Raw genomic sequence first — 24794 nt, 5'->3', positions numbered from 1 at the left:
ATAAAAATGAGGTCTGGCTGTGTGAAAATTTCAGGATGGATAATGCTTTGAGTGTCAGGTTTTCTATTCTGCAGTTCAAAAGCTCTTTAGGAACTCAATAGAGCCAAACTCTGTGACAGATCCTTTGAGGACTTCTCCTCTAAGCGGGATGACAAACTGTCATGGAGATACAACTCCATGTTCTTAAGCCATGTGGGAGAAACAGAGGGGAGACAACAGTGTGGAAGAGTCCATTTCAGAAGTTGCAACCCAAGGCAAGGCCTCAAGAAAGGACTCGCGGTAGCAGAAAGCCAATTAAAGTTTGGCAACAGCCCATGGCTTTACTGAAGCTTACTTTAAACTAAAACTGTGAAGAAGTGAGACGTGATGAAGAGCACATTGACCCAGACAGTAGGCTGGATCACATAAGCAGTGAAGCGTCATGGTACATATCACGCTGCTCTGTTAAGAACAGCGCTTTCACTAGGTGCCCCTATACAGGCTCCCAAACCAGGAGGAACTGGGGCTGTGCTCTTCACTGCTTACTAGTGGGGAGTCTGCTGACTTCATGCTGCAGGTGCCACTAGCTTTTTCTTCCTTGATCAATGTCTTAAACTACGAGCACATGGAATCTCAGTTAGTAATTGTACCTGCAGAGAAAGGAGGACCTCTTGTTCTCACTTATCTGAAGGCTCCTGTGCTGTTGCACTTCTGTATGTATTTGTTTACCTCACAAGAAGGAAGATTTATAAAAAGATACATGAATGTTCATATCTGCTTGAGTGCTCTCATTCAGCAAATATTTGGGTGCCTGACCCATATTTCCCAACATTTAGGACAGGCCTTTACAGGATGGACACATTGTTAATAGTGAACCAACTTTTTATGTCTGTTTGGAATTGTGGCCTTAATTTTTCAGCACTGTTAGCAGCTGTTAGCAATGATTTTGACTAGTGTGTGAATTTTGAATTGCTTTTACATACAGGCACTTTAGTGAAGGATTTTGAACTTTCTCCTAGGGCCTTGTTCCTAATCAGGTTTTTAATTTCTGCACAGAGCATTTCCCATCCGTAGAACTAGACATCAGGAGAACATGTTCATTCCTAGATGCATTATTACGTGATTGCAGAAAAGTCATTGATCCTTGTTTCCTTATGTCTACAAGATAAATAATATCCCTGTCTTTGGAAAGATGTTTTGAGATCTTTAAGTGGCAGAACCTGTACTAGTCCTACATACTCTGTGAGTATAAAAGAATGCATATAATGTGGTGCATTTTTATATTGCCAGGAGTAACAACATAATGCAAATAAAATCATACTTTTCAAGGCTGGAAAATTTCACTGTCAGCATTTCTTCTTAACACAACTTCCCGAAACAGAAAGGGGAAAAAAGCCACTCTGATCTGTACACTACACTAACTACAAACAAAAGGATGTTCCCATTCTTTTTCATAGAGCTTTTCATGGATAATCATTAACGTCTCATCTTAATAACTTTTCTTCACTTTACAGTAATGTCATGTTTAGTAGGGAGTCATTCTTTGGATCAAGCCTCACAAGAAAACTTAGGTATATACATTCAAGTAACAATCAAGCCTCACTCTTCATATTTTTTGCATGCCATTCTCTGCCTGCACTTTGTTTTGACTACGGTAGCTCATCTAACTACCATGAAAAGTAACGGGAGATAAGACTGAAACATTATTTAAACATAAAAAGAAACTTGCATGACCTTGCAGGTAGTTCATTGTTCTGATGTTCAGCAAACATTGGGTCTAGTCCTAGCTCTGCCAATGATCTGCTTAGAAACAACTGCTTTTCACTGTTTCATAGAATGGAAATGATACTAACCTACTCTGCGAAGCATTCAGAAATCTATGGCTGAAAAACATTCTGTAAGAGATGAAAACCATTACTTTTGCAGTCCCAACCCTGTCAATACAAATACATGGAAGTAACATTGCATTTGACTTTAAGTGATCAACATCCCTGCATGTGTATTTACAGGTTCTGGTTCAGCAAATGGAAAACAAGTGGAAGATTTTTATCATCTGAATAAAGTTAATGACATGCTTAAACATCTTGCTGAACCGTGACCTGAAATGTGGGGCAAGAACTTTATCTTCCTGCAATGGGACATAGAAATAATTAGTAGCAATTCAGAAATCTGAAGGACACACCATTGGAAATACTAAGATTTCGACTAAATTGTCAAACATTCTATTTTATCCTGCACAAACATCTTCCTATCATTCAACTTTAGCTTGTTCTTCTCATTCCTGCTTCATTCCACAAACATGAAATCATCAGCACACAACACAGCTTTCCTAGCCTAAGCCCTTCAGCTTTTGGAGAGCTGCTAGTGAAGCACTCTATTTTTCATTGAATGATTGGCCCATGCAAAACATTTGAGAGACATTGATTTTTTTCAGTTTGGTTTGCTTCTAGTGGTTGATACATGAAGAAATGTTCACTGCAAAGTAAAGAGTGAGTCAGCATCCACATGGTTTCTATTTACATTTCTGGCTGCATCCTTTGGTGAAAAATATCCATCCTGTTTTCACAAAGAATTGAATTTGGATTATTTTCTCCATGGATTGGCATGATACTGCTTATTTTTGCCCATTTCCATTCACTTTAGTGAATGCATATGAGAAAAAGGACTCAGCAAAAGCCTCTAGTATGGACAACAGCTCTTTCTCTTCCTGAAGGGCATCAAAGATGAGCCTAAGTAAGGACTTATGTTTCTGACCAAATAATTTGAATGGTAGGTGAGTTTGGATTTAGAGTTATGCCTACACTTAAATACCAATAAGAACATAAAACACAAGAGAGTGAGGAAACCTTGCCTAAAATTGGATGTTTTCCTATTACAAATCAGACACTTGTAAATTTAGACCTTGGGATTCAGGGTGCAAAGTGGCTTTTTCAAAGAAGGCATTAGTTTTCAGGAAGTTAGAGTCAACTATTTTAAGGTTGAACATTTTTGTGAGTTCTTCACTATAGAAATTAATGTTATTTGATTTCCTTAAAAGGGAAAACTGATTGGCTAAAGTTTTCAAGTACTTTGGAAGTGCAAAATGTTCTTTGTTGGGAAAACACATGGACTCTTAGAGATCAGTTGAATGTATTTACTGAGGGTTAGATTTTCAGCAGGACTCATTGCTGTCCTCATAATATTAGTTTTGTGCTACTTTCCATTGGGAAAAGTTCAAAGGAGAATATTTCTGAAAATCTCATTTAGAATATTTGATTTCCCAAAGCTAAGTTCACCCAAATAAGGACAGCGGATAATGTAGAAAAATATTGGAGTAAACATGACTTTCTTTTCCTTCCAGTTGCTTGAGACCAGGAATAAATAAACCTACAGATTAGCTAAACTGCAAAAATATGGAAAGAATATTATTACTCCATGTGAGGTGAAAGTGGTTAATACATGGAAGAGGGCTGTGTTTGATTCATTTTTGTTATTAATTCATTATTTTTCTTCTCATACATGTACCATTTGCTTGTGAAACTCCAATACTAGGCAAAGAACAGAGAGGAGAGTATCTGGCTTGCATGATGGGATGTAACTGCATTATTTCCTTGCATGACTTTTTCTGAAACAGTATTTCTAGTTCAGTGGTTCCCACTCTTTATTCTGAGCAGGGGTAAAACATCTTCTGCAGAAGCCGTCCATCTCTTGTATATTCAGCAACCAAATTCTTCTCTCAGATGTTCCAAAATAATTCCCACTGCTCTTGAAGAGCAAGAATCTGAGAGCTGAATTGTTCTTTAGCTGTGAAGATTTCAAGCCAAACTGTCTGCAATGCATCTGTCTTCCCCCCTTTATGATGGTCTGTATCTTCCGTAGTTATGGAGTTCTCATCCTTGAACTCTACCTTAAAGGCAAAGTTTTGGGGAAAACTTATTCCAACACAAGAGAGCAGATGCAATGGCATGCAAGGCAAGCAATTGCAAGCTAGTCAGAAAAAATACTCTGCAGTTATATCAGCATATTTTGGGATGTGTTATTCCCCACAAATTCTGGAATTGCACTGGAAGTCACAATCATATTTTCCTGAATGTGAGGAAGCCAAATGAAGTGAGAACGCTGTCCCAAGGAGAGGAAGAGCAGCTCATATCAGTAGGAGGAGTCTGAAAGATAAGCAGCAGTACGTGAACCTGTAGGTGGGAACCACTGTCCTAGCCACTCTCATTGAAGGATGATGTGATCTGCGCATGCTTCATACTCTGAGACTGAGCCATGCGCATGCTGATTTATTGAAGGAGATTGTGTCATGAGAACAAATGTTTCTTAAGTGTTTTTAAAAAGCACAATGTAAACAAAAACCCCAGCAGACCCAGATTTCGTCCCCTGGAAATGAGAATAAAGTCCATTGTTTCCCTGATGACAGCTATCCATTTATCTGGAAAGAAGCTTGGGTTTTGTTTTGTATACAACATATTGTTGTATTTTTTTCATGTGAAGCTGATTAATGATTTTCTGAGTATTCTACTGCTCTGGCTGCCTGGATATGAACAAAATTGTCTGTATTATTGTGTAAACATATTGTCTGAATGTTACTTTAAGGGTTAATTATCAGCATTAAATTATTGATAAAGGCTTCAGCTCATGTAACTTTAGCTGAGACTAGAAATCTGATTTTAAAATGAATTCTCTTCTAGATCTATCTGTAATGAGTATTAACAGACAAGTTCCCCCAGTTGAAAAGTCACCCCAAAGTGAAACAGATCTCAGTAGGTTAATAACTTCCCACTGAGCATAAAAAGGTGTCTAAAGGTCAATCTTAGATAAGAAATTTAACTTTTTAAACTTTAGGAGTTCTAACTCCTAAACCTAAGATGCCTGAGCAACAAACAGTCTTGGGACAATGGTTTCTTCTTGAACTGACACTTGTTAATGGGGAAAGTTACCTTAGAAAGAGAATTTAGGAATGCCTTCTGTTCAAATTATCTACCTCCATGAATGAATAAATGAATAAATAAATAAATAAATAAATAAATAAATAAATAAATAAATTGTTACTAGATTAGTAGATATGCAATAGAGAACACCAAGGCAAATAAGTAGCCTTTTGTGCTGAATGCAATGGAATATTTTGATCTGTTTTGATCTGTGAGGAGGATATTAAATCTTAATCACTCCTATTCTGAGCTCAGTTCATGGCAGAGATTTTAAGCCCTACATTGGAAAAAAAAAAAAAGAAAAATTACAAGATGAATCTGTTGGATTCTTTGCATTGTCCACTGACCCTTTTCCTGCTGATCTGATCTGTGTGAAGCCTTGTAACACATTATGTGCCTCCTTGTCTTTTGGTAAAGAAGACAGTTGATAAAGGAATTTTAAGGGAGAAACTTTGAGAGATCTGGACATGTATTTTGAAGGACTGAGCAAGTTTCTGGGGAGAGAATCAAAGACCATATGTAATGAAAATTTTTTTCTTTCCATACAACATTTAACTGCTTTTTATAGACAATAGAAACCCTCTGTCTCACCTATTTTTCTGCTTCTTTGGCTTTGAAGTTCTCTGCTGTAAACATATTCTTCCATTTGGAACTTTTCTGTAGTGTTACTAAATCAAATCTTGTGAAGTTTGGTAGGTTGCTGCAAGTCAATGTGTTGTGTGTGGCCACTTTTACTTTTGACAAAATTATCTCATAATCTGAAATCATCTGAGTTTCAATCTTAGCTTTCATCCTTCTAGGAGCTTCCTTCACATCCTTGAATGTCTTTGCAGAAGCCCCTGAACTAATATGCTCAACCTTGAAATCCTAAGTATAAGTGGAATATAGTCCCCACCTTCATTTGAGGTTCATTCATTGGTAATCTGTTAATCTTCCCACCAGGAAAAGCTGATATCCACAACAAGCCTATTGTACATATAATTGTTTCCTACCTAGAGGAAAATTCTTCATTTTATTATCACCGAATAGACCTTCTCATCCTAAAAATTCTTGAGTTTCTTCCTCTTTGTAGTGTACATTACAGTCTCCTTCAGCCTACAAAGATCACCGCCTTGCCAAGCATGCTTAACAGCTCTATCTTTCTTCACATTGATGACCTCACAAGCTCACTCCTTGTAATTCTCATGCCCATCAGTTTATATTTCCCATCTGACTCTTTGTTATCACTCAACTAGATTTTTGGTGCCTTCCTTTGCAGTAAAATCTATTTTAGTGTTTTTCCTACCTTACCCTCCAAAATCCACTTAAGTCATTCAGTTGGCTTTTATTGTCCCCAACTTTATTTGTCATGCCATTTCAAAACTTGCTCAAGTTAGCTGTATTCTTTTCCTGTACATATTTTTTCCTAAGTATGATATATGAGTGCTTGAAGAATCCAAATTTCACAGCAGTGCCATGGAGTTAAGACATCTGTCTTGCAAAGCAGCACTGTTCTCAAACACTGCCTCTGAGAGAATAGATAAATGACAGTAATGCAGAAAAGACATCACAGGATTCTCTGTCTGAATGGAAAGCAAATCACTTGTTGGGATCTTGCACTCACCATTAGTTTAGCCTTTTAGAGCACTGTAGCAGATCAAACAGATCAAAAGTCCACGCCAAAAGGAAACACTATGGAAACTACTTTTTAAATAAGTGCTTAGGGCTTAACATTAAACTACCCTACATATTCTGTGGTGACTAATTTGCCACAGTTATCAAGAAGTAGCATCTTTAATTTTTTTGTACAAAGAAGGAAGCAATCCCTGATTGTTGCTGTGTGCATTTGTCTGCACTTTGTGCATCTTCCCCATAGCCATTAATTTCTCAGGAAACTACACTATGACAAAGTCTTGGTAATATTAATACCATTCACTTAGACTGCTCTATTTCTTCACTTAAATCCATTCTTTTCTCACGTCATTGACTTCAGTCCTGGCACTGCTGATATATCAGGACTAGCTGTGTGTCTCCATACTCACACAAGTCCTTCTTAACTGCCACTTCCATACTTGCACACCCCTGCACACTTCATACACACAATGACAGTGCAAGTATCTGAATTTACTAGGCTGCAGAAATTGCATTCACAACTGTTGTGATGTTGTCAGCAACAAGATTAGGAAAGCGCAAAAAAACATTCTGCACAAATGTTTAGTGCTTCAGTCTTTTGAGGCAGAGATGCTCATATTTTCTTACCTTCTAGGTCAAAGATTTATTAATAGGAATCTGATAGTAAAGATGATGGCACCACTAATTCATAATAAAACAAAGAAACAAACAAGAAACAACAACAACAACAAAACCCTGCAACATTTGTGATCTGCAATGCTCAAATGAAGGAGGAACTTTGTATGCTGTAAATTGCACTACTCCTACTAGAGTCAGTACTGTTATGAAAGCTGCAAAGACATCATATGTCTTTAAATGTATCCCACCTTTGCCATTTTAAGAAGAATATTCCAAGAACTTCCAGTGTGGTGGGATACCGCCTCAGGATGCTGCCTCTCTGAGGTAGAAACAACTCCTTCTGGCAAAGAGGTGCACCAGTAGCACCAGAGACCCCCAGATTCCAAAGACATCAGTAGAACACAAAAGTCAGCCATCTGATCAAGGTAACTCCTTAAAAAAGAATAAGAAGTTCTGTAAGTGAGACCCTTCACTTGCACAGTCTGCACACAAGTCTCTGTCTTTGACCACTGTGTCCTTGCAGGGTGCGCCCTCCCCATCCTTGTTCTTTCATGCCAGCCAAGTTTAGTGGCTTCAGCTGAACAAACCACACAAAAACCTCTCTGCATACCTATGAAATCTCTTTCTTCTGGCCACCATTGCAACTCTTCCTTCAACTCCGCTCCCAGCAGTGGCTCTCAGAAACCTGCCAGGTGCTGTGTCTTCTTCTCTCCCCCCTGCTCAACCCTCCTGACCTGCTCTCCCACACAGAAGTGCCACTTTAACATGTGTGCACAAGTCATCTCTCCCCAGAGCTGTCCCACATTGCAGTGCCCAGGACTGGGTTAAAAAGTAGGCCTTCTTCCCAAAGCTTAGCCCCACATTTATATTTTTAACAAATGGTCAATAAACAGATATTTTTAGTAGTAAAATGAACAAGCAAATAAACCATTTATATCATCTCTCACCTAAAAAATTTTCAGAGTGTATTTAAGCTGATGCACTAACTAGCAAATTCTTTTGTGCTGCTGTTTCCAGTGGCATTAGTAATTGCCTTTAAGACTGTTACGGTCATTGGGCTGTGAGAAGGATTAATGATGCTGGTAAAATGACAGGTGGATGCAATTGCAATTCAGTGCAGTTGTCACTGAAGGGCAAAGGTCTTTCGTCCATAAATCCATAAGAGGACAGTGTAAGGAATCATCATAGGAAGAAAATATGTCACTTTACCACTATTTGTCTACAACACCTCAATTTCTAGAACAGAATAGACTGAAATTGAATAATGGAGAGAACTGTGTGGCTTGCCCTACCATGTACCTAGTAATTGCTTGGCAATGCCTTTCCAGTGTTTTGCTGATAATTTATTTGGTTCACAGCATATCTGACTTTTCTTCTGCTCCTGGTAGGCACATTTAATAGCCTGCCACAGACCCAGTAGGAAATGGAAAGGCCAAGCATCCTTGTCATTAGATAATAGAACTGCCTAAGTAGTAGTGTTTCTCTTCTTAATAATAAATCTCATGCTTCAGACATAGTACTGGAGCTGAAGCACTGTGATACATTACATAGAGAGGATAGCAAAACCCTCTGGTAACATTTTCAACATTGATACAAAAAAATGCTCATAAAAAGCAGTTAATTATATGCGGAGCTTAGCTGTTGCTTACATTGATGTATTACGGTAGCCCCAGCAGTGTCCTTGTGTACAAAACATTTATTTAGCCTCTTATATATTTTAAGCATCGTGAAAACAAGTTAAAAGTGTACAAAGGAGGAAAATGATTACTTTTGCTTATTTTGTAGCCAAAAGCTGGGTCTCTTGGATCGGGTTCGTGGTACCAATACTAAAGGAAAGCTATTTACCCCTCTGAATGTAGATGCCATTGAAGAAAGTCCTTCAAAAGAGCCTAAGAATGTTGTCTTGAATAATAAGGAGCGTTTTCGCACTGCATTCCGAATGAAAGCGTACGCTTTTTGGCAAAGCTCAGAAGGTAGCCCATCTGTGTTGATTTCTTTCTATCCCTCCCCTTTTCTCTTCATTTTACTTTCTTCCTCTGCATCTTCTGTTGAAGGTTTGTGACTTTCTGGGCCAAGCATTGCCATCTCCTGGTTTCACGTGGCACATTTGGGGAAGCTCCAGGAAATGAATGCTGGTGTACAGACAACACAGTACTTGAAATAAGGCAGTGGCCCTCCGAAAACCAGCAGTCAGTATTGGATTTGGCCAGAGATGGAATCAATCCATTTGAACTTGAACACCAGGGCACATTGGGCAGTGAACTGATATCCCCCCAAAAGCACATGCCATCATGGCTCTGTTTATTATCAGGGATGCTATGCTAAGGCAGCTCCCTGCTAGACTGTATCCAAGCCTGCATTAGCCTGTGTCCAGGCATCTCAAATATCTCCTCACTGAAATCCCTTAAAACCATGTTTTATAGAGTGAACTGCTGTTCCCTTCCCACTTTCCTTAAGTCTGCTGCCCCTCGGCAGATTTACTTTTATTGGTGTCCATACAACAAGATAGGATATTTTTTCCTCTCATTCTCCCTCAACACATTTTTCTGTTATTGTCTGTTGTGTCTAAATGGTGTCTAAATAACAGTTTCTCCTTTATTGTGCCAGCTGGCTTCTGTGCATCCATCCATACTACCATGGATGTAGCTTGGGTGTCCACGCTGGGGACTTGAGTATCCTCCTCCGTGAAGTTACATGAGCTCAGAGCAGTGCAAGTGGGAGAACTTGGCCTGTAGTTCTACAGATGTTCTAGCCTTATATAAAATAAGATTGGTAAAGACTTTTCACCGTATAAGTTCATAAAAGTGGGAACTTCTAAATCCATTTGAAAGGAGGAAAAGTTCTCAATGTTTTCGAAATGCTGGAATCTGAGACGAGATGCCTCAAATAATGTCTTACAGCAATTCCAGCAGAATTATGAAAATTCTTTCAAGAGTTGACTAGAGAAAGAGGAACCTGCAAGAAATGTTCCTTTAATGAATTACACTTATCCCTCTGTATATCATGCAGTCAGATGTTCACACATCTTTTTTTTTTGACCTGCCTTGCAGATGCAGGTACAGGGGAACCCATGGGAGAAGAGAGAGGCGACAGTAGTGACTTCCTCATGGAAGAGATGATCCCCACATTCAAGACAGCCATCCGAGCTGTCAGGTAAATGTCTTTGACTTCTCGGTGCTTGGCTTTGATTTCGAATGTTTGTGCTTCAGGAAAGCACACCACTGTGTTGCTGCATGTTGATTCATTGTCATTATTCTTGCTTTTATAAATGCAATAGACTGGATAATTCTAGATAATTGAAAAGCATCAGGCAAATCCTATACAAGTCCTCTTTCAAAAAATACAGAAAGGAAAATATTTTTTAGTAATACTGATCATGCCATTTTTTGCAAGATCATATTTGTCATAAAACAATATAATATACAGCTTATCTATAAAACATGCTGTAAATATAGTATTTTGCCCAAGTTACTGACTGTAACATTTATGTACAGCTGGAATTCTAGCTTAGCAGAAAAGCCTCAGCTGACTCAATTCTTCTTTAGTTACAATTGTATGAGTCTGCAATATATTTTTTGTCTGTCATGCTTTAATAGATGCTGAAGTCTCCATTTCATCAGTCTTCAGCCTGTCACATACATCACCTCTAGTTTTGCATCACAAGATATAATCCCTGGGGTAAAAAACTCCTAGTAAGGCTTGGTAATGTGCTTAGAACATCAAAAACATGAAATTTGTTCACTGATGCTCTGTTACTTCTCCACTCAGAATTTTTCACTCTCCACATAAAAAAAAGCCCCCAGAGGAAAAATGCTCTGTTTTCATTGCAGTCACTTTTTTTTATTCTGCCAGTTGTTTTAGACCAGTGAGTTACCACCTTCCAGTAGAAAAATTTCAAGTCTAGAGTGTCCCAAACTCTATCTTCTTCAAAAAGGTTCAGGGAACATGATTGTGTATTCTACATTTAGAAATGTTTATAAATCAGCTGCAGGTGTATGAGGTGAATGTCCCATTGTCACTGGTTATGACTGTATGTTTTCCCAATCCATGCAAGGGCTCTCGGTCAACCTGCCTTCTTCCCCATTTCAGTGTGGATTATTTCTGTCTATAATAACTTCCAATCAATTACTAAGTGATGAAAGGTCTTATTTCATATTTTAATTTGATGGTAACACAGAGTAAGTCCTGTATTACCAGAGAATATACATTTGCAGGAGCTGAATTAATGGCTTCTGAAAAGCTTTATTTTTTTCCCCGTTTATGGATGCTATATCATACTAACAAGTTGTGTTAGTGGATTATAACTGGATTATAACTGAAAACCAATGTCAGATTCTTCCTTTTCTCCTCCACAGTATATATTCCCTCTGTAGTAACTGGGCAATGGCTGAGAAAGAAAAACACTGTATACATGGTATTTCTTTCACAACGTGATTATCTGTAACTCCATTTTGCCCTCATCTGAGCTTCCATAACTGATGAGTGGTCTGAATCCAGTACTTATTTTATTCTGTATAAGTATGATGTCTGTTTGTTTACATTTTATTATTTTTACCAATAATCCAAGACTGCATTATCTGAGCTTTATTTACAAATAAAATTAAAATTAGCACTGTTTTCTCCTTGTTTTCCAGCTGAGTGCAGAAAAACTAGATATTAAAATTTCAAGTTTTCTCAAGCATGCCAAAAGCCACGTCCCACAGGCTTTGCTTATGTTACCCAACTGCTTCCCTCCTGCTGAAAGTTACTTCATCCTTGATTCCTCCACAATTTTGCCCTTTTTCCTTCCCTGATATCTGCTTGTTTTCACAGAATACACAGCTGCCTTTTATTTACAGACCCCTCCTCCATAAGACTAAGACTCCATAAGACTCTGTTATTACTTTTGCAAAACTTCCTCTCCCATAATCTGTGTAAACCTAATTGATTCATGTAATTTCCTCTTAAACTCAATCATGATCCAAGCTGCCAAGCTTTTTTTTATTTTTCATTTCTTTCTTCTTTTCTTTTTTCCCTGTACGGTTTATCCAGACCCAGAATGTTAATAGGAAGTAATTATTTCAGACAAAACCTCTTAATGACTTTCCAGTGTCATGATCAAGAAGATTTTAAATTTAAATCACTAAGAGTGTGATTCCTATTTTAAGTATAGTTTTGGTGTAATCATACATATTTTGGCTGGAATAGGCGTAGGTAAAATTTTGAAATCTTGAACATTGAAAGACTTATTAGCAGTAGAGTTAAATAGTCAAAAAAGCTTTTAAAAGTCATGCTAGAATTATCTTTGCTAAATGAAAGTTCATATATACATTTTTATAATATAACTTGAATAAAAAACAGGTCAGAACCTTAACAGATGAAAGCAATTGCACAATTTAGACCAAGAAGAACATGAAGATTACACTGAGGAAGCAAATCCGTGTATTCCAAGTCAATGACATATTCGAAAAATAAAATACTTTCCTTCTTTACATATGTATTTTGTCTATTTGTTTAATTTTCCAAGATACACGTGAACAAATGTATAAACAGAAACGAATTAAAATTAAAAAAAAAAAAAAAAAAGGTTGCAAAACAGTTTTCAAGTGATCTTGCCAGCATGCTTCCTTATTATATCTATGATTCTGTTATTACTTACCAGGGCATTTAATAATAATTTATATCATCATCACTGTTACTACTACTACTACCACCACCACTACTACTACTATAATAGTGTTATACTGCTACTTTTTCAAGGGCACTTCAGGTAGTTCTAACATTTTTTTCTTTTTCTTCACAACTTGAACTGCTGACTACTTAACTTCCACATTTCTAACAAATTAACATTTCCCATCAAAAACTTTCCTAGGTGCTAAATGAAAAACAAGTTGAAAATGATTCAACATTACATATACACTCTAAATTAGCTTTATAATATGCTGAACCATGCCTTCAGCTTCAACATCTCCTCTGATCTGTGCTATTCAAAATCAAGTTCCATATCTGAATATGTTGCTTTGAACCATTTCTAGTTATGAAGATAGTACTGAAAAAGATACATCATGTGTACATAATTATTTTTAGGAAAATCTAGCCTATTAGCTATGAAAAGCCAATTATTATATGTTTAAAAACATAGTATGATATTGGAGATTCTCTGCTTATGTTTTATTGTCTAGTATTTGTCTAGTGAACAAGTTCACTTTTCAAACATACAGAGTATTTACCAATTATTCAATAAAGCTGCAAATGATCATTATGGAATTTATATAAGAACTTAGTAATTTTTTTCTGTTTATTACACAGAATACTACAGTTTCGTCTCTATAAAAAAAAATTCAAGGAGACATTGAGGCCTTATGATGTAAAGGATGTGATAGAGCAATACTCAGCAGGGCATCTTGATATGCTTTCCAGAATAAAGTATCTTCAGGCAAGGTAAGAATCCTCTGGGATGTGGGGAAAATGTATAGTGCTGGCAAAAGCATAGTTGGTCTATTTGTGTACAAGGCCATCCAGAAGCTACGTCTTTGCACTTTCCATAAGAAAGCCTCTTCCCCAAAGAGTAAAGGTGAGTGAGCAGCTAGCTGGCATAGCTGCAGAAGAAGAGAGCACTGGCTCATAGTTAGAACAAGGAAATGAAAAATCATGAGAATTTTCTTGACCATTGCTTCATTTGATTATGGGGAAGTTTTCCCCCTTCTCTTTTGCACAGATAATCAATAAAAGCAGTAATTACACTACATAGAGCTTTCCTTTGTGATAGATTCTCTGCTGACCTGTGCCTGGTGAAAGATCTCGTATGAGTGAAAAACCAAATTAGCCTGGAAGGTTTCACATCCCCTTTGCTCAGATGTAAATTGACATATACAAAAATATTTTTTGAGCTCAGAAATTTGAAGAGAGCTCATGATGTTAGAAATCTGTGTCTACAATGTGTCCCAGCAACGCTTGGGTGCCTAGGAAATATCCAGTTAGCTTTGCAAGTTTTGCCTTATTCTTTTTTAAGCTCTATTTCCAAAACTCCCTTTTGAGTCTTTGTTACTGTTTGCTGCAGAGATCCATAGTCATTTCTATCATGTGCTAGCATTTAGAGGTGGACTTATGCAGTTGCACTTTTCTTTTTTTTCAGAGTAGATATGATTTTTACACCTGGACCTCCATCTACTCCCAAGCATAAGAAATCCCAAAAGGGAGGAGCTTTTTCTTACCCTTCACAACAGTCTCCCAGGTGAAATTATTCTGCTTAGTATTTTGCACAGACCAAAACAGAAATAAAATGTTTGCTCATACCAAAAAGCATGCGCTTAATTCATCCAGACAGAACACTGTTATAGTAACAATACTAAGCGGATATGATGCTATAAGATACGTATGTGTAAATGTTGAATCAGAATGAGACTAGCTTCCCTAAGAATGATGTATAATGGAAATCTAAACTTAATGGCTTCTTAATTGTCTACCTCAGTTTCTCTGTGGTTTGCAGATGTGATTTTATATGAAATACGTATTTATGCTTGCTGAAGTGCTGAATTTCTAGCATTCAACTAGTGAAAACAGTTAAAAACTCAATAAAAATTGCCAATAGTTTTAAGGTAAACTTAAAACTTAAACTTTCCTGAAGTGAAAAAAGTTTCATTATAGCCCCCACCAATAACAAACACAGAGTTTCAATGATGCAGCTTTAAAATCAATGATTATAGGGAACTGATGAAAATAAACTGCAACAACAGGTTTCTGGGTATGAATGTTACAGCATGTTATTGTATTGTTGCAATCCTGGTAGCAAAAATTCAATAATAAATGACTTTTTTTTTTTCTGTTATTTACAACTATCAATCTGTCAATAAATACCCATGAAGAACCACACAAAGCCATCAACAATCTGTCCCCAAAGCTGTTACAGTTTCTCAGGACAAAAGTAATCGTACACGAAATAAATTAACTTGGCTCTATCTGGTTTATTCCACCCAGTGAAAAATCTGAAAACATGAAAATATGAAGACAGAGCCCTACATATATGGAAAGAGGCAATGATGATTTTGGAAACAAAGCAGATTGCAAAATTTGCATAAGCCATATCAGTGATAACCCAACCTGCAAAATCTGACATGTTTTAGTTATAATTTCTGCTTTAAGATATATCCACAGCTGTGATTTTTGAATTTTGCCAGAAAGAGAGGACAAGAAATGGACCTGTTAAAACAAAAGTTTTAGGACATATTTTTTTCTAAGTCATCTTAAGAACAGGTGCCTAGAAATTAGTTTTCTAGATGTTGACATAGTTTGTAGAAAGACATAAATTCCTCTGAAGTTGATTTGGAACTGTTTAGATAAAGATTTAGCTTGATAATGACAATCTCAGATCCCATGATGTTATAAATCAAGGTTCTTTAGTTAAGCAGAGATTATCTTCCTATCTCTTGAGCTTACTCCATCTGACAGATGAGCAGTAGGAAATTACGTAGAAGAAAATGTATTCAGTAATCTACTTTAAATATCCAGGCGAGACTCTCTTTTCAGCTTTTCCAGTCTCTGCCACTTTCTATTTGGTTTAATGAAATGGAGAAAAAAAACACTCGACCATGAAACTCATATTCAAAGTCTTCACACAAACTAATTAGAAAGAATTAGATTTCAAAACATATGTCCATCTGTAGACCTACTATCAGAATAGACTGCAACATTTTTCACAAATCTGCAATTTTTCCACCAACTCTGGATCAATTTCACTAACTGCCATTTTGAGCTTTTTTGTTTGCTTTTATTTTGCCTTAATCTCAGTCTTGATTTTGAACACAAAATAATTTTAAACACAAAATCAGTAATCTATTCTTTAGAAATGCATTGAAATTGCACAGAGTAATCTTTTTATTCCATTTGTATTGTAAATAACCAGATCCAATCCTTTCTTAAATGGGGTTCCAAATAGCTATGTTAATATACCACAAAGATGGCATTTCTGTTTTCTGATATAAACTACTCACTGTGATGCAAAAAAAATGGAACACTAATAGATATATTAATTCTTTATAGAAATGATCCATATGTAGCCAAAGCATCTACAGCAGATACTGAAGACCAAAGTATGATGGGCAAATTTGTTAAAGTTGAACGACAGGTATGTAATTTCATGACAACAAAGGAAACTGAGGTGCTTGTACAGAAACAATAAACTGATATCAATTATGTGTCATTCTTTGTCTGACCCCGGCAGATTTGTACTGCTGGTGATCAAGCATCACACAGATCTTGTACTAATGATCACAAAACTATCTGATTACTTTTCCATGAAATAATGTAATTACCTGGGAAGAGTAAATTTTGAGACCTGTTGAATGGATATAATTACGTATGGCAGCAAGACCCATACCAGCATGTTTAAGTGGGACTTTTTCACTCCATGCTTAAATGCCATACTTATCATGGCTGGTGTTTTGCTGTGAGTACAATGTTCTCTTGCAAGGTCTGGCACTCAAAAGTATTGCCTCCACAGGATATTTTGTGTCTTCTTTATGCATTTTAACCCTATGCTTAGAAAAACATGACACTCTCATTTTTAAATACATAACTAAGATGGAGGCAAGTTGCAATAATTCACAACAGATCTTATAATGAAATGTAAATGTTCAGGTGCAATATACGATCAAAAGAGAAAGGAAAAATAGTGCTGATACTTAACCCTTATGTTGTAGAACTATTAACATTTAGAGAGGAGGTCTGTGTGCAAAGGTAATTCCATCTGTTGCATTTTGGTAATAGCTATTTACAGTATGCTATCACAACTTTGATCATCATGTTGTAGACTGCCATTGGACAGTGGATTGACAAATATCCAGCAACACTGAAAAAATGCTGGTACTATTCATAGGCAATTAATCTGAGGCAATTAGCGTATAAACTGTCATCCACTGCAGTCCAGCTTCCAAGAAAAAGTCATGATTATCTTGCAATTGTCTCATGATTATCTTGCAATTGTCTCATGATTATCTTGTAATTGTCTCCATGACCAATAAAGATGGCAACACATCATTGTGGGGGCAGTACACCTATGGAAGCATTGATTATTTTATTAAATAACCAACTTGAGACAATATGATAAAATTGGTATTTTTCAGGTTAATGACATGGGGAAGAAACTGGATTTTCTTGTCGATATGCATATGCATCATATGGAACAGCTGCAAATACAAGTCGCTGAGATAAGTCCATTGAAAGAAACTGCTTCTCCTGCAAAGGAGAAGAGAGAAGAAAACAAGTATTCTGAATTAAAAACAATAATATACAAATACACTGAGCAGTGTGCTCATGAAACTCCATACAGCTTTCAGCAGGTTCCAGTCAACAAAGTCAGTCCTTATGGTTTCTCAGCACATGGTCATGTGACTCATTCACAACCTTTATCAACGGGTGGGCAAAACTCTGGCAAACTGCAAGCCACACCTTCCTCAACTTCATATGCAGAAAGGCCAACAGTTTTGCCTATATTTACGTTGATGGACTCACAGGTTAGCTACCACTCCCAAGGAGACCTGCAAAGCCCTTACTCAGACAAAGTGTCTCCAAGGCAGAGAAGGAGCTTAACAAGAGACAGCGATACGCCATTGTCCCTTCTCTCTGTCAACCATGAGGAACTTGAGCGCTCCCCAAGTGGCTTCAGTATCTCCCAAGACAGAGACGACTTTCCTTTTGGCCCCAATGGGGGATCTGCATGGATGAGAGAGAAACGTTACCTAGCAGAGGGAGAAACAGACACAGACACCGATCCTTTTACACCAAGTGGCTCCATGCCTTTGTCTTCAACAGGAGATGGGATTTCAGATTCAATATGGACCCCTTCAAATAAGCCAGTTTAAAAGTGTGTGGGGGGTTAGTCACTGGTTGACTTCTCCGTGTAATGTAAGCATACTTTGTATATCTCACTTACTCTACACCCAAAGCTTACTAGTTCAAAACACCAATGGCTGCATAAGATGCATGTGTAATTAGTGGTAGTCATTCTGCACCATTTCATACAATTTACTAATGCAGTTTTTTTCATGCTACCAAAACTAAGGAGCTTAGTTTTGAGCACGGTTTGCATGACTTTACCCTATATAAATGGTACAGCTGATTTCTTCTATGATACATATCTATTTGATACTCTTCAATACAAGGTGGATTGATAACAGCCAAGATATGACGTCCTTGCTACGCTTTGTAAACTGAGCAGCAAAGTCAAAACAGTTCCAGGAGCAATATCATTTTGTGGAAATTAGAAGTCTGAATCCATTTTCCAATATAAGTAAATCAATTCTATCCAACCTAGGCAAAAGGATCTAACCTTCAAAGGGAAAAAGCTGAGTCAAAGTAAATAACATTACTGAAACAGTTTTGTAAACTAAATGTTTCTCGTGATCTGTTATACAACTACCCATGAAATACAATGCCAAATGAAACTAGGGGTAGATTAGTCATTGATATTTATTTACTGTATAAATTCCTCAAGCTACTTTGAAAATCTCCACTAGTGGTTATAAAATTGCTGGAAGTGCGACTACAATACTGTTTTGTAGAAAAAACTTTTGCCAAGCCCATTGGTTTCTTATGGGGACAAGGTTTCTTTCTGTTCAAAAAAAAAAAAAATAGTATTCAATGTAGGTTTCAAATTCCAGGTTTCTACTCTCCACTCTTTTATTGACTTACATGATATTAAGTAAGCTGCATAATGCAAGTGTGCTTCAGTTTCCCATCTGTTAATTCAGAGTTATACTTACATATATACAAGTTGTGAGACTCAATTCACTAATATTTGTCAAGTGTTTCGAGCTCCTCAGATGTGGAGAGTCTCACTGTTTTGTTACCTGGGGGTTCCACAGTGCAGGAAGATGCCAGGGTTTGGCTTACAGTTTCTCTTCAAAATGGACTGCTCCAAATCCATGTATGTGTATCATATTTAACATCAATGTACAAATAAATAAATACCATTCTTGTGTCCTGTCCCTGAGCAACAGAGGTATAAGTATACTCATTAGGCCTCAGCCAAACGTTTTGCATGAGAACTGGAAAATGTGTTGAGGGAGAGCAAGGAAACCATCCAGCCCACTGGGCACCGGGCAAAAATGAATCTGAGATCTCACCACCACAATGGGAATGTAGTATCTGCACAGCTAGTGTAAACAATCTGTCCGAATATCCTATGCAGGATTCATCTGATCTTAGTTCAGGAGTCCATGAAATAGTGTCCATCTGATGTCAAATTTTATTTCTATGCACTTTACAGCCGTGGAAAAATAATCAATACAGTCAGTGAGCGCAGGGTACAAGAACCAAAGCATACATCATCTTTAGGATTGGATTAATCAGACTTTTAACTCCATTATCTACAATTGCCAACTGACTTCAAAGGGAGCTGAGGGTGATTTCCTTAGAAGTAGGCATGTCACAGACACCCACGGTCAGTGGATGAGGCTCTCACCTCCACCCCTTTTATCCACGGTGCAGCCTCTCTACCATGGCTCCTGTCCACTTCCTGTTAAGAATCATCCCTGCCACTCCAAATGTCTAATGAGTACTACCATGGCTAGAGCACCGATCAACAAAGACATAAGGATTTGACCAAAAAAGACATTAGAAAGTGATTTTTCTGTAGTGACTGTTTGTTATACTGCAGCTATACAACTGAGCACCATTGGTACATGCAGTTAGAGCACAAGAAAGAGATACACCCTACTGGGATTCTCATGTGTATCTGTAACTGGGTAACGCACAGGCCTGGATAGAGTGTGCTTCGGTGAAAGACACCTTGTTGGGTTTTTCCCACTATAGTAAACTTTGTGTTTGTTGATTCTTTCATACTTTTGACATCTTATGACAGGTATTCCATCCAGGCATCTTCTATTCTTTTCCAGATGTAGGCATTGCCTTCATCTTCATTATTTATTCTCTATTTAAGAGACATCTAAAGGATTAGGATCTTTGTACTCTTAAGACTGGATCTGCTTTTTAGCTAAAATCATGATACACCCTTGTGGCCCAGATCTTTAGGGAGAAGAAATTGCTGTAGTTACTTGAGTAAACAAAGCACACCAATTACAGCCTTTGAAGACTGAGCTGAGTCCATGGGGCTATTCTGAGGTCAGTAACTATGATAATACAAGATACAATTTTGGTAATTAGTTAATTGACAAATAGTCTGTGTTTGCTGCAGTTTCATGGCTAAACTCAAAGAGAATAAAACTAGCTGATGAAAGTGTAATTCACTGTAATTTGACATGTTGAGAAAAAACTTTTGGCCACCAATGATTCTTGGAAATACCTATACTTTACTTGCTGTAATCTTTTTAATGTAATTATATATATCAATGGTGACTCATAAGACTTAACCCTCATGTGATGAATGAAAAATAATGAAAACTTATATTAACATTGCTAGACTTCTTCTGAAGTTGTGTGTAAGTATATGGTAGACAAGCTTGTTTCATATTTCTAGTATGCCAAGTGCCTGACATTCCTACTGATTTCAGTGGAGTTTGGCCCTTCTTAAGATTCTTTCTAGAGATGAGAATTCAAAAATCAAAACAGCCCAAAGCCAAGTGCAATTTGAGAAATTTGTTTGTGAAGGCCTTTGACAGTGGCTATGCCATGCAGTTCTCTGCTCAATTCCCCCTCCAATTCTTCAGTTCAGGTTTCTAATCTCTCCTATGCCAGGTCATATAAAATGAATATTTTCTCAGTATTAAACCTGCCTGAAAACCTGTAAATCAACTCATTATAAAGGTACGTTCATTTTAAGAGAAAATCCAAGCAGAGGCAGGGATTTGGATCAGTCTTATCTGCACACAAAAATGCAGCCCTAGGGAAATCAGGATTTGGGCTACCCTAAAATCTGTGCACTGTAGCAGCTGAACTGCCTCCAAGTTTGCATTTGCAATGGGCTGTACGCACCAATTTACCATAAGTAGGTTAAAAACACAGGGCCAGGTGTCTGTAGTTACATCATGAAATATTTAATGACATGCTAAGTGACCAGTTAGGGCCTGCTTCATCCTAAATGTGCTGGTGGCAAGTTCACTAAGGCTGTGTACAGTGGGCATCTCTGGGTCCTCTGGAAAATACACTAGGGGAGGGTCAAGTATGGTCTTACTAGCTTATTTTATTATTTATGTTACCCAACACACTTATTTCCATTGAAACCAGTCACTGGTCACTTCAGAAGGGCGATGTGCTCAGCAGCACTGTCATCCTAGATCATCTGGATTAAAAAAAAAAAAAAACACAGAGTGCATTCATTCTGTTCTTTGTGTTGGCAATGTAAATGTGTCTAGATATCACCAGTAAGGTGAGACCTGGAAATCTTCCCAGATCTGAGATGTGCACCAAAACTTAATAAAACTCCACTTGAGGTTGAGTCCAAGAAGTGCGTCAACCGAGGAGCTGCAGTTTGTGTGTCTACCAGAGATACTGGGCAAAACAAACAAAATAAAGTATCTGTGGCTGTTAACCCTGGAAACATTTAAAAGGTTAAGACCGTTTCTCAGAGTAGGTTTTCCACAAATAAAGAAAAAATTATTAACAATTTCAGGTGGGAGAGTCATCCAGGTCCATTATTACTCTTCATACCCATCTTCTATCAGTGTGTAGCATTTCAGTTTAACAGCTATTAGTCTTCTTGGAGTTAAATCTTTCCAGCATCTTTGTTTATGTATAGTTAGCATAAGAAAACAATTAATTGTTGGAATCTGCTCTTTGCTGACTCTTAACTCCTATGAGTGACCAAGAATCCATTTCAGGCCTTGAAATGTTTTTTATAATTAGCAAGTGTGGGGTTTTCGCCGCTCTCCTTTAAGTCAGTAAGAAACCTCAAACAAATGCGCTAGGTCAGAATTAGGTCCTAATCTGCCTTTATTTATGAATTTCAATGATTTGCAGATATTTATACACTGATTTTTCTGTCACTATAAATGAAGCTTATCTGTAAGTTTTTGGAAAAGTGAATATGTGTTTACATTGTGTACCTCTCTTTGCAACATTATCATCAGTCAGGCTTCCTCAATTTAAAATCAAACCAAGAATATTTCATTAATGCAGAAGTGAATGTCTAGGCTAAGTACACAGTTGTAGAAAATGTGGTTTATGCTCCATTTAGCAAATTGCTCCTTTAAGAAAAAATCTAGTCAGGTAATGGCTGTTGTCCTTACCTTGGCTTTTCCCTGTGCTAAATTAATTGGTTTGGCTCCTGTTAAAATAAATGGGAACTACGCACATGGAGACTTTGATAGTATCTGTCCCTGAGCTGACTTTGAGTATATTTATTTGATTCTTATCTCTAACTTTGCTGCATTGTTACAGTTCAGAGTGGAAATAGTTATATATTTTTCTGTTTCAAATTGTGGCTCAGAAATGCCGCAAACTAATTCCTGTCTGAACCCTTGTGTAGCAGGACGGCTGACTCGTGGCCTTCAGGTGAGCACCGTGGTCCGATCAGTTTGCAGGATCAGAGCCTAAAGCAATCAGAAAATGTAGATTAGGAAGCAAATTCATCCCTGCTGGGAGCCCAGTTTTTGCAGGAACTGGATTTGTCCCACTTAGTGCAAAGCATGTGAGAAAGAGACAGATCTTACATCCTTGCACCCCTCCACTAAGCTTTAGGTGCCAAGAGCAAACCAAAATTTTCTACAGCACCTCATGAATTTGAAGTGGTATCACTTTTTCAGAAGGCCAACTGAACACAGGTGTTGCCTTTCGAAGACCATTTCCAGAAGTGCAGTGGAAGAAGGGGCCATTTTCAAGTGTCTTTAGCTGGGCACCATGGTAATGAAGACACTGGATCTCACTATTACTTCTGATTATTTAGGCTGTAAGATTTGATCCTTCCCTGTTCAGCTTTTGGCAGCTTCCCTCTGAAGTAAAGTGAAGCAAAAAGCAGGATCCTATCTCCATCCTCCAGAATATGCTGAGACTGAAGGTTACATAGCCAACTGCGTTTTGTTTTCTAGTTATGGCATCTTATTATTACTAGTATTTGTGCCTTGCTCACTGAAATTTTCTCCATGCTACAAAGATGCTTTTCAGATTCTGGCTGACAAGGGAACACAACTTTTTTACAAGTGGCCTTTAGTGCTCTTTATAATATTATTTATTGTAATTTTTAAACTGTATGTGTAATTTATATTCTGGCACTGTCCAATATTTGAACAACTTTAATATGTTTATTTCAATATATTATGCAAACAATACTTCTTAACTGATTTTTTATGTTCTGTCTTTAAAAACTGCACCACTTATTAATAAATAGAAATTTCAATTATGATGTGGAGGAATTTATTTTCATTTAAAGCATGATATATTCACACACGTTCAGGGAACATGATGTCAAATGTCCTTCCAGCAGACACTGGCAAAGATCATCCATGCAGGACTGAGTAAGCTATCAATGAGTAAAGTATAAAGTCTCTATAAAGTTTATATAAAGTCTATAAGTAAATCTTACTATGAGTAAGCTTTATCCTTCTTCCATACTTAGTCCCATTATAATACAATGCATAGTAGATTGAATTATTTATGACTTCCTTTCATTTAGTAGCCATGCAAAATATACGTATTTGGTCATAAATGTGTGGGAAAATGAAAACTAGTGGAAAATACATTCAGCTGGAAATATTTCCTGAAAACACCATGATTGGAAGGAAAAGGAACTGCAATCTCATACACATCAGTATCAGAAATATCAGGTGCAGCAGGTCTGATTTTTCTCAGTGACAACAGTCATGTAACAGTTCAATGCACAAATAAGATACAAGTTTTTATTCTTGTTAGACCCCTTTTGCAATGAATGGATGGAAAACAGTGCTTTTCAGAGGACGGTTCAGTCTGTCGTATTGCAAATGGACCAGATTCAGGTGGTGCCTCTCTCAGGCAGTGCCTGCCTTTAATCGGCATCTTTCTTAACCACAGAATTCAATATGACCCACTTAGACACAAATATATTTCAGATAGCTACGTTAGGTGAGATGAATCATATCTTTTCATAGAATCATAGAATCACAGAATCATTCAGGTTGGAAAAGACCTCTAAGATCATCTAATCCAACCTTCAACCTACTACTGACAAGTCCACCACCATACCATGCTACTTAGGTCTACATCTGCACATTTCTTGAAGACCTTCAGGGATGGTGACTCAACCACTTCCCTTGGCAGCCTGTTCCAATGCTGCACAACCCTTTCAGTAAAGAAATTTCTTCTAATGTACAACCTAAAATGGAAAGACTGAGATGTGCAAAAAGTCAGTTCAGAGAGAAGGCTGAAAGGTAACTGTCCTGAACAAGACAGAAGGAGAGCACATGGCACATAAACTTTTTCCCAAAATATGGCTGAACCCAATGGGATAATTTTAAGGCATTCCCTGTGTCATAAGCACCATGATTTTCACCAACCTCTGCTTAAAAATTGAAATTTAACTAAAAATTTTTCTTTAATTTTTGTGGTAGGCAAAAATCTATTCAGCAATTAGTCCAGTTTGTGATCTAAGTTCTACACCTCTGTAAATTGGGAGTAATTCAAAAAATCTTAAAGTAACACAACATCCAATTGTTTCTGATTTATGTTTTATTTTGCTTCTTTGTCTTTAAAAGGCTTAAATTTAAATAGGATCAGTGCCAGACTCTTACAGACAAATTTTATCAAATTTTCCAAAGATTGACAATATTT

General features: G+C 37.2%; 1 protein-coding gene across 2 annotated transcripts in view; it reads left to right on the top strand.

The window, feature by feature from the left end:
* KCNQ3 (potassium voltage-gated channel subfamily Q member 3) overlaps positions 1-21442 on the top strand; it is a 195788-nt gene extending 174346 nt beyond the window's left edge. Inside the window, exons 10-16 of one of the 2 annotated variants that reach the window (XM_040547236.1) lie at positions 1494-1550; positions 8907-9094; positions 10172-10274; positions 13410-13541; positions 14236-14334; positions 16140-16224; positions 17222-21442. In XM_040547236.1, coding sequence (XP_040403170.1) covers positions 1494-1550; positions 8907-9094; positions 10172-10274; positions 13410-13541; positions 14236-14334; positions 16140-16224; positions 17222-17959 — 1402 coding nt within the window. In that variant the 3' untranslated portion in view covers positions 17960-21442. The remainder of the gene's footprint in view (positions 1-1493; positions 1551-8906; positions 9095-10171; positions 10275-13409; positions 13542-14235; positions 14335-16139; positions 16225-17221) is intronic. The other variant, XM_040547237.1, reaches the window with a different exon arrangement.
* Positions 21443-24794: the final 3352 nt, after the last annotated feature.

The sequence above is a fragment of the Cygnus olor genome, chromosome 2, assembly GCF_009769625.2.
Source record: "Cygnus olor isolate bCygOlo1 chromosome 2, bCygOlo1.pri.v2, whole genome shotgun sequence".
Lineage (NCBI taxonomy): Eukaryota > Metazoa > Chordata > Aves > Anseriformes > Anatidae > Cygnus > Cygnus olor.
Note: the sequence above shows the minus strand (reverse complement) of the source record. Positions and strands in the feature narration are given on the sequence as shown.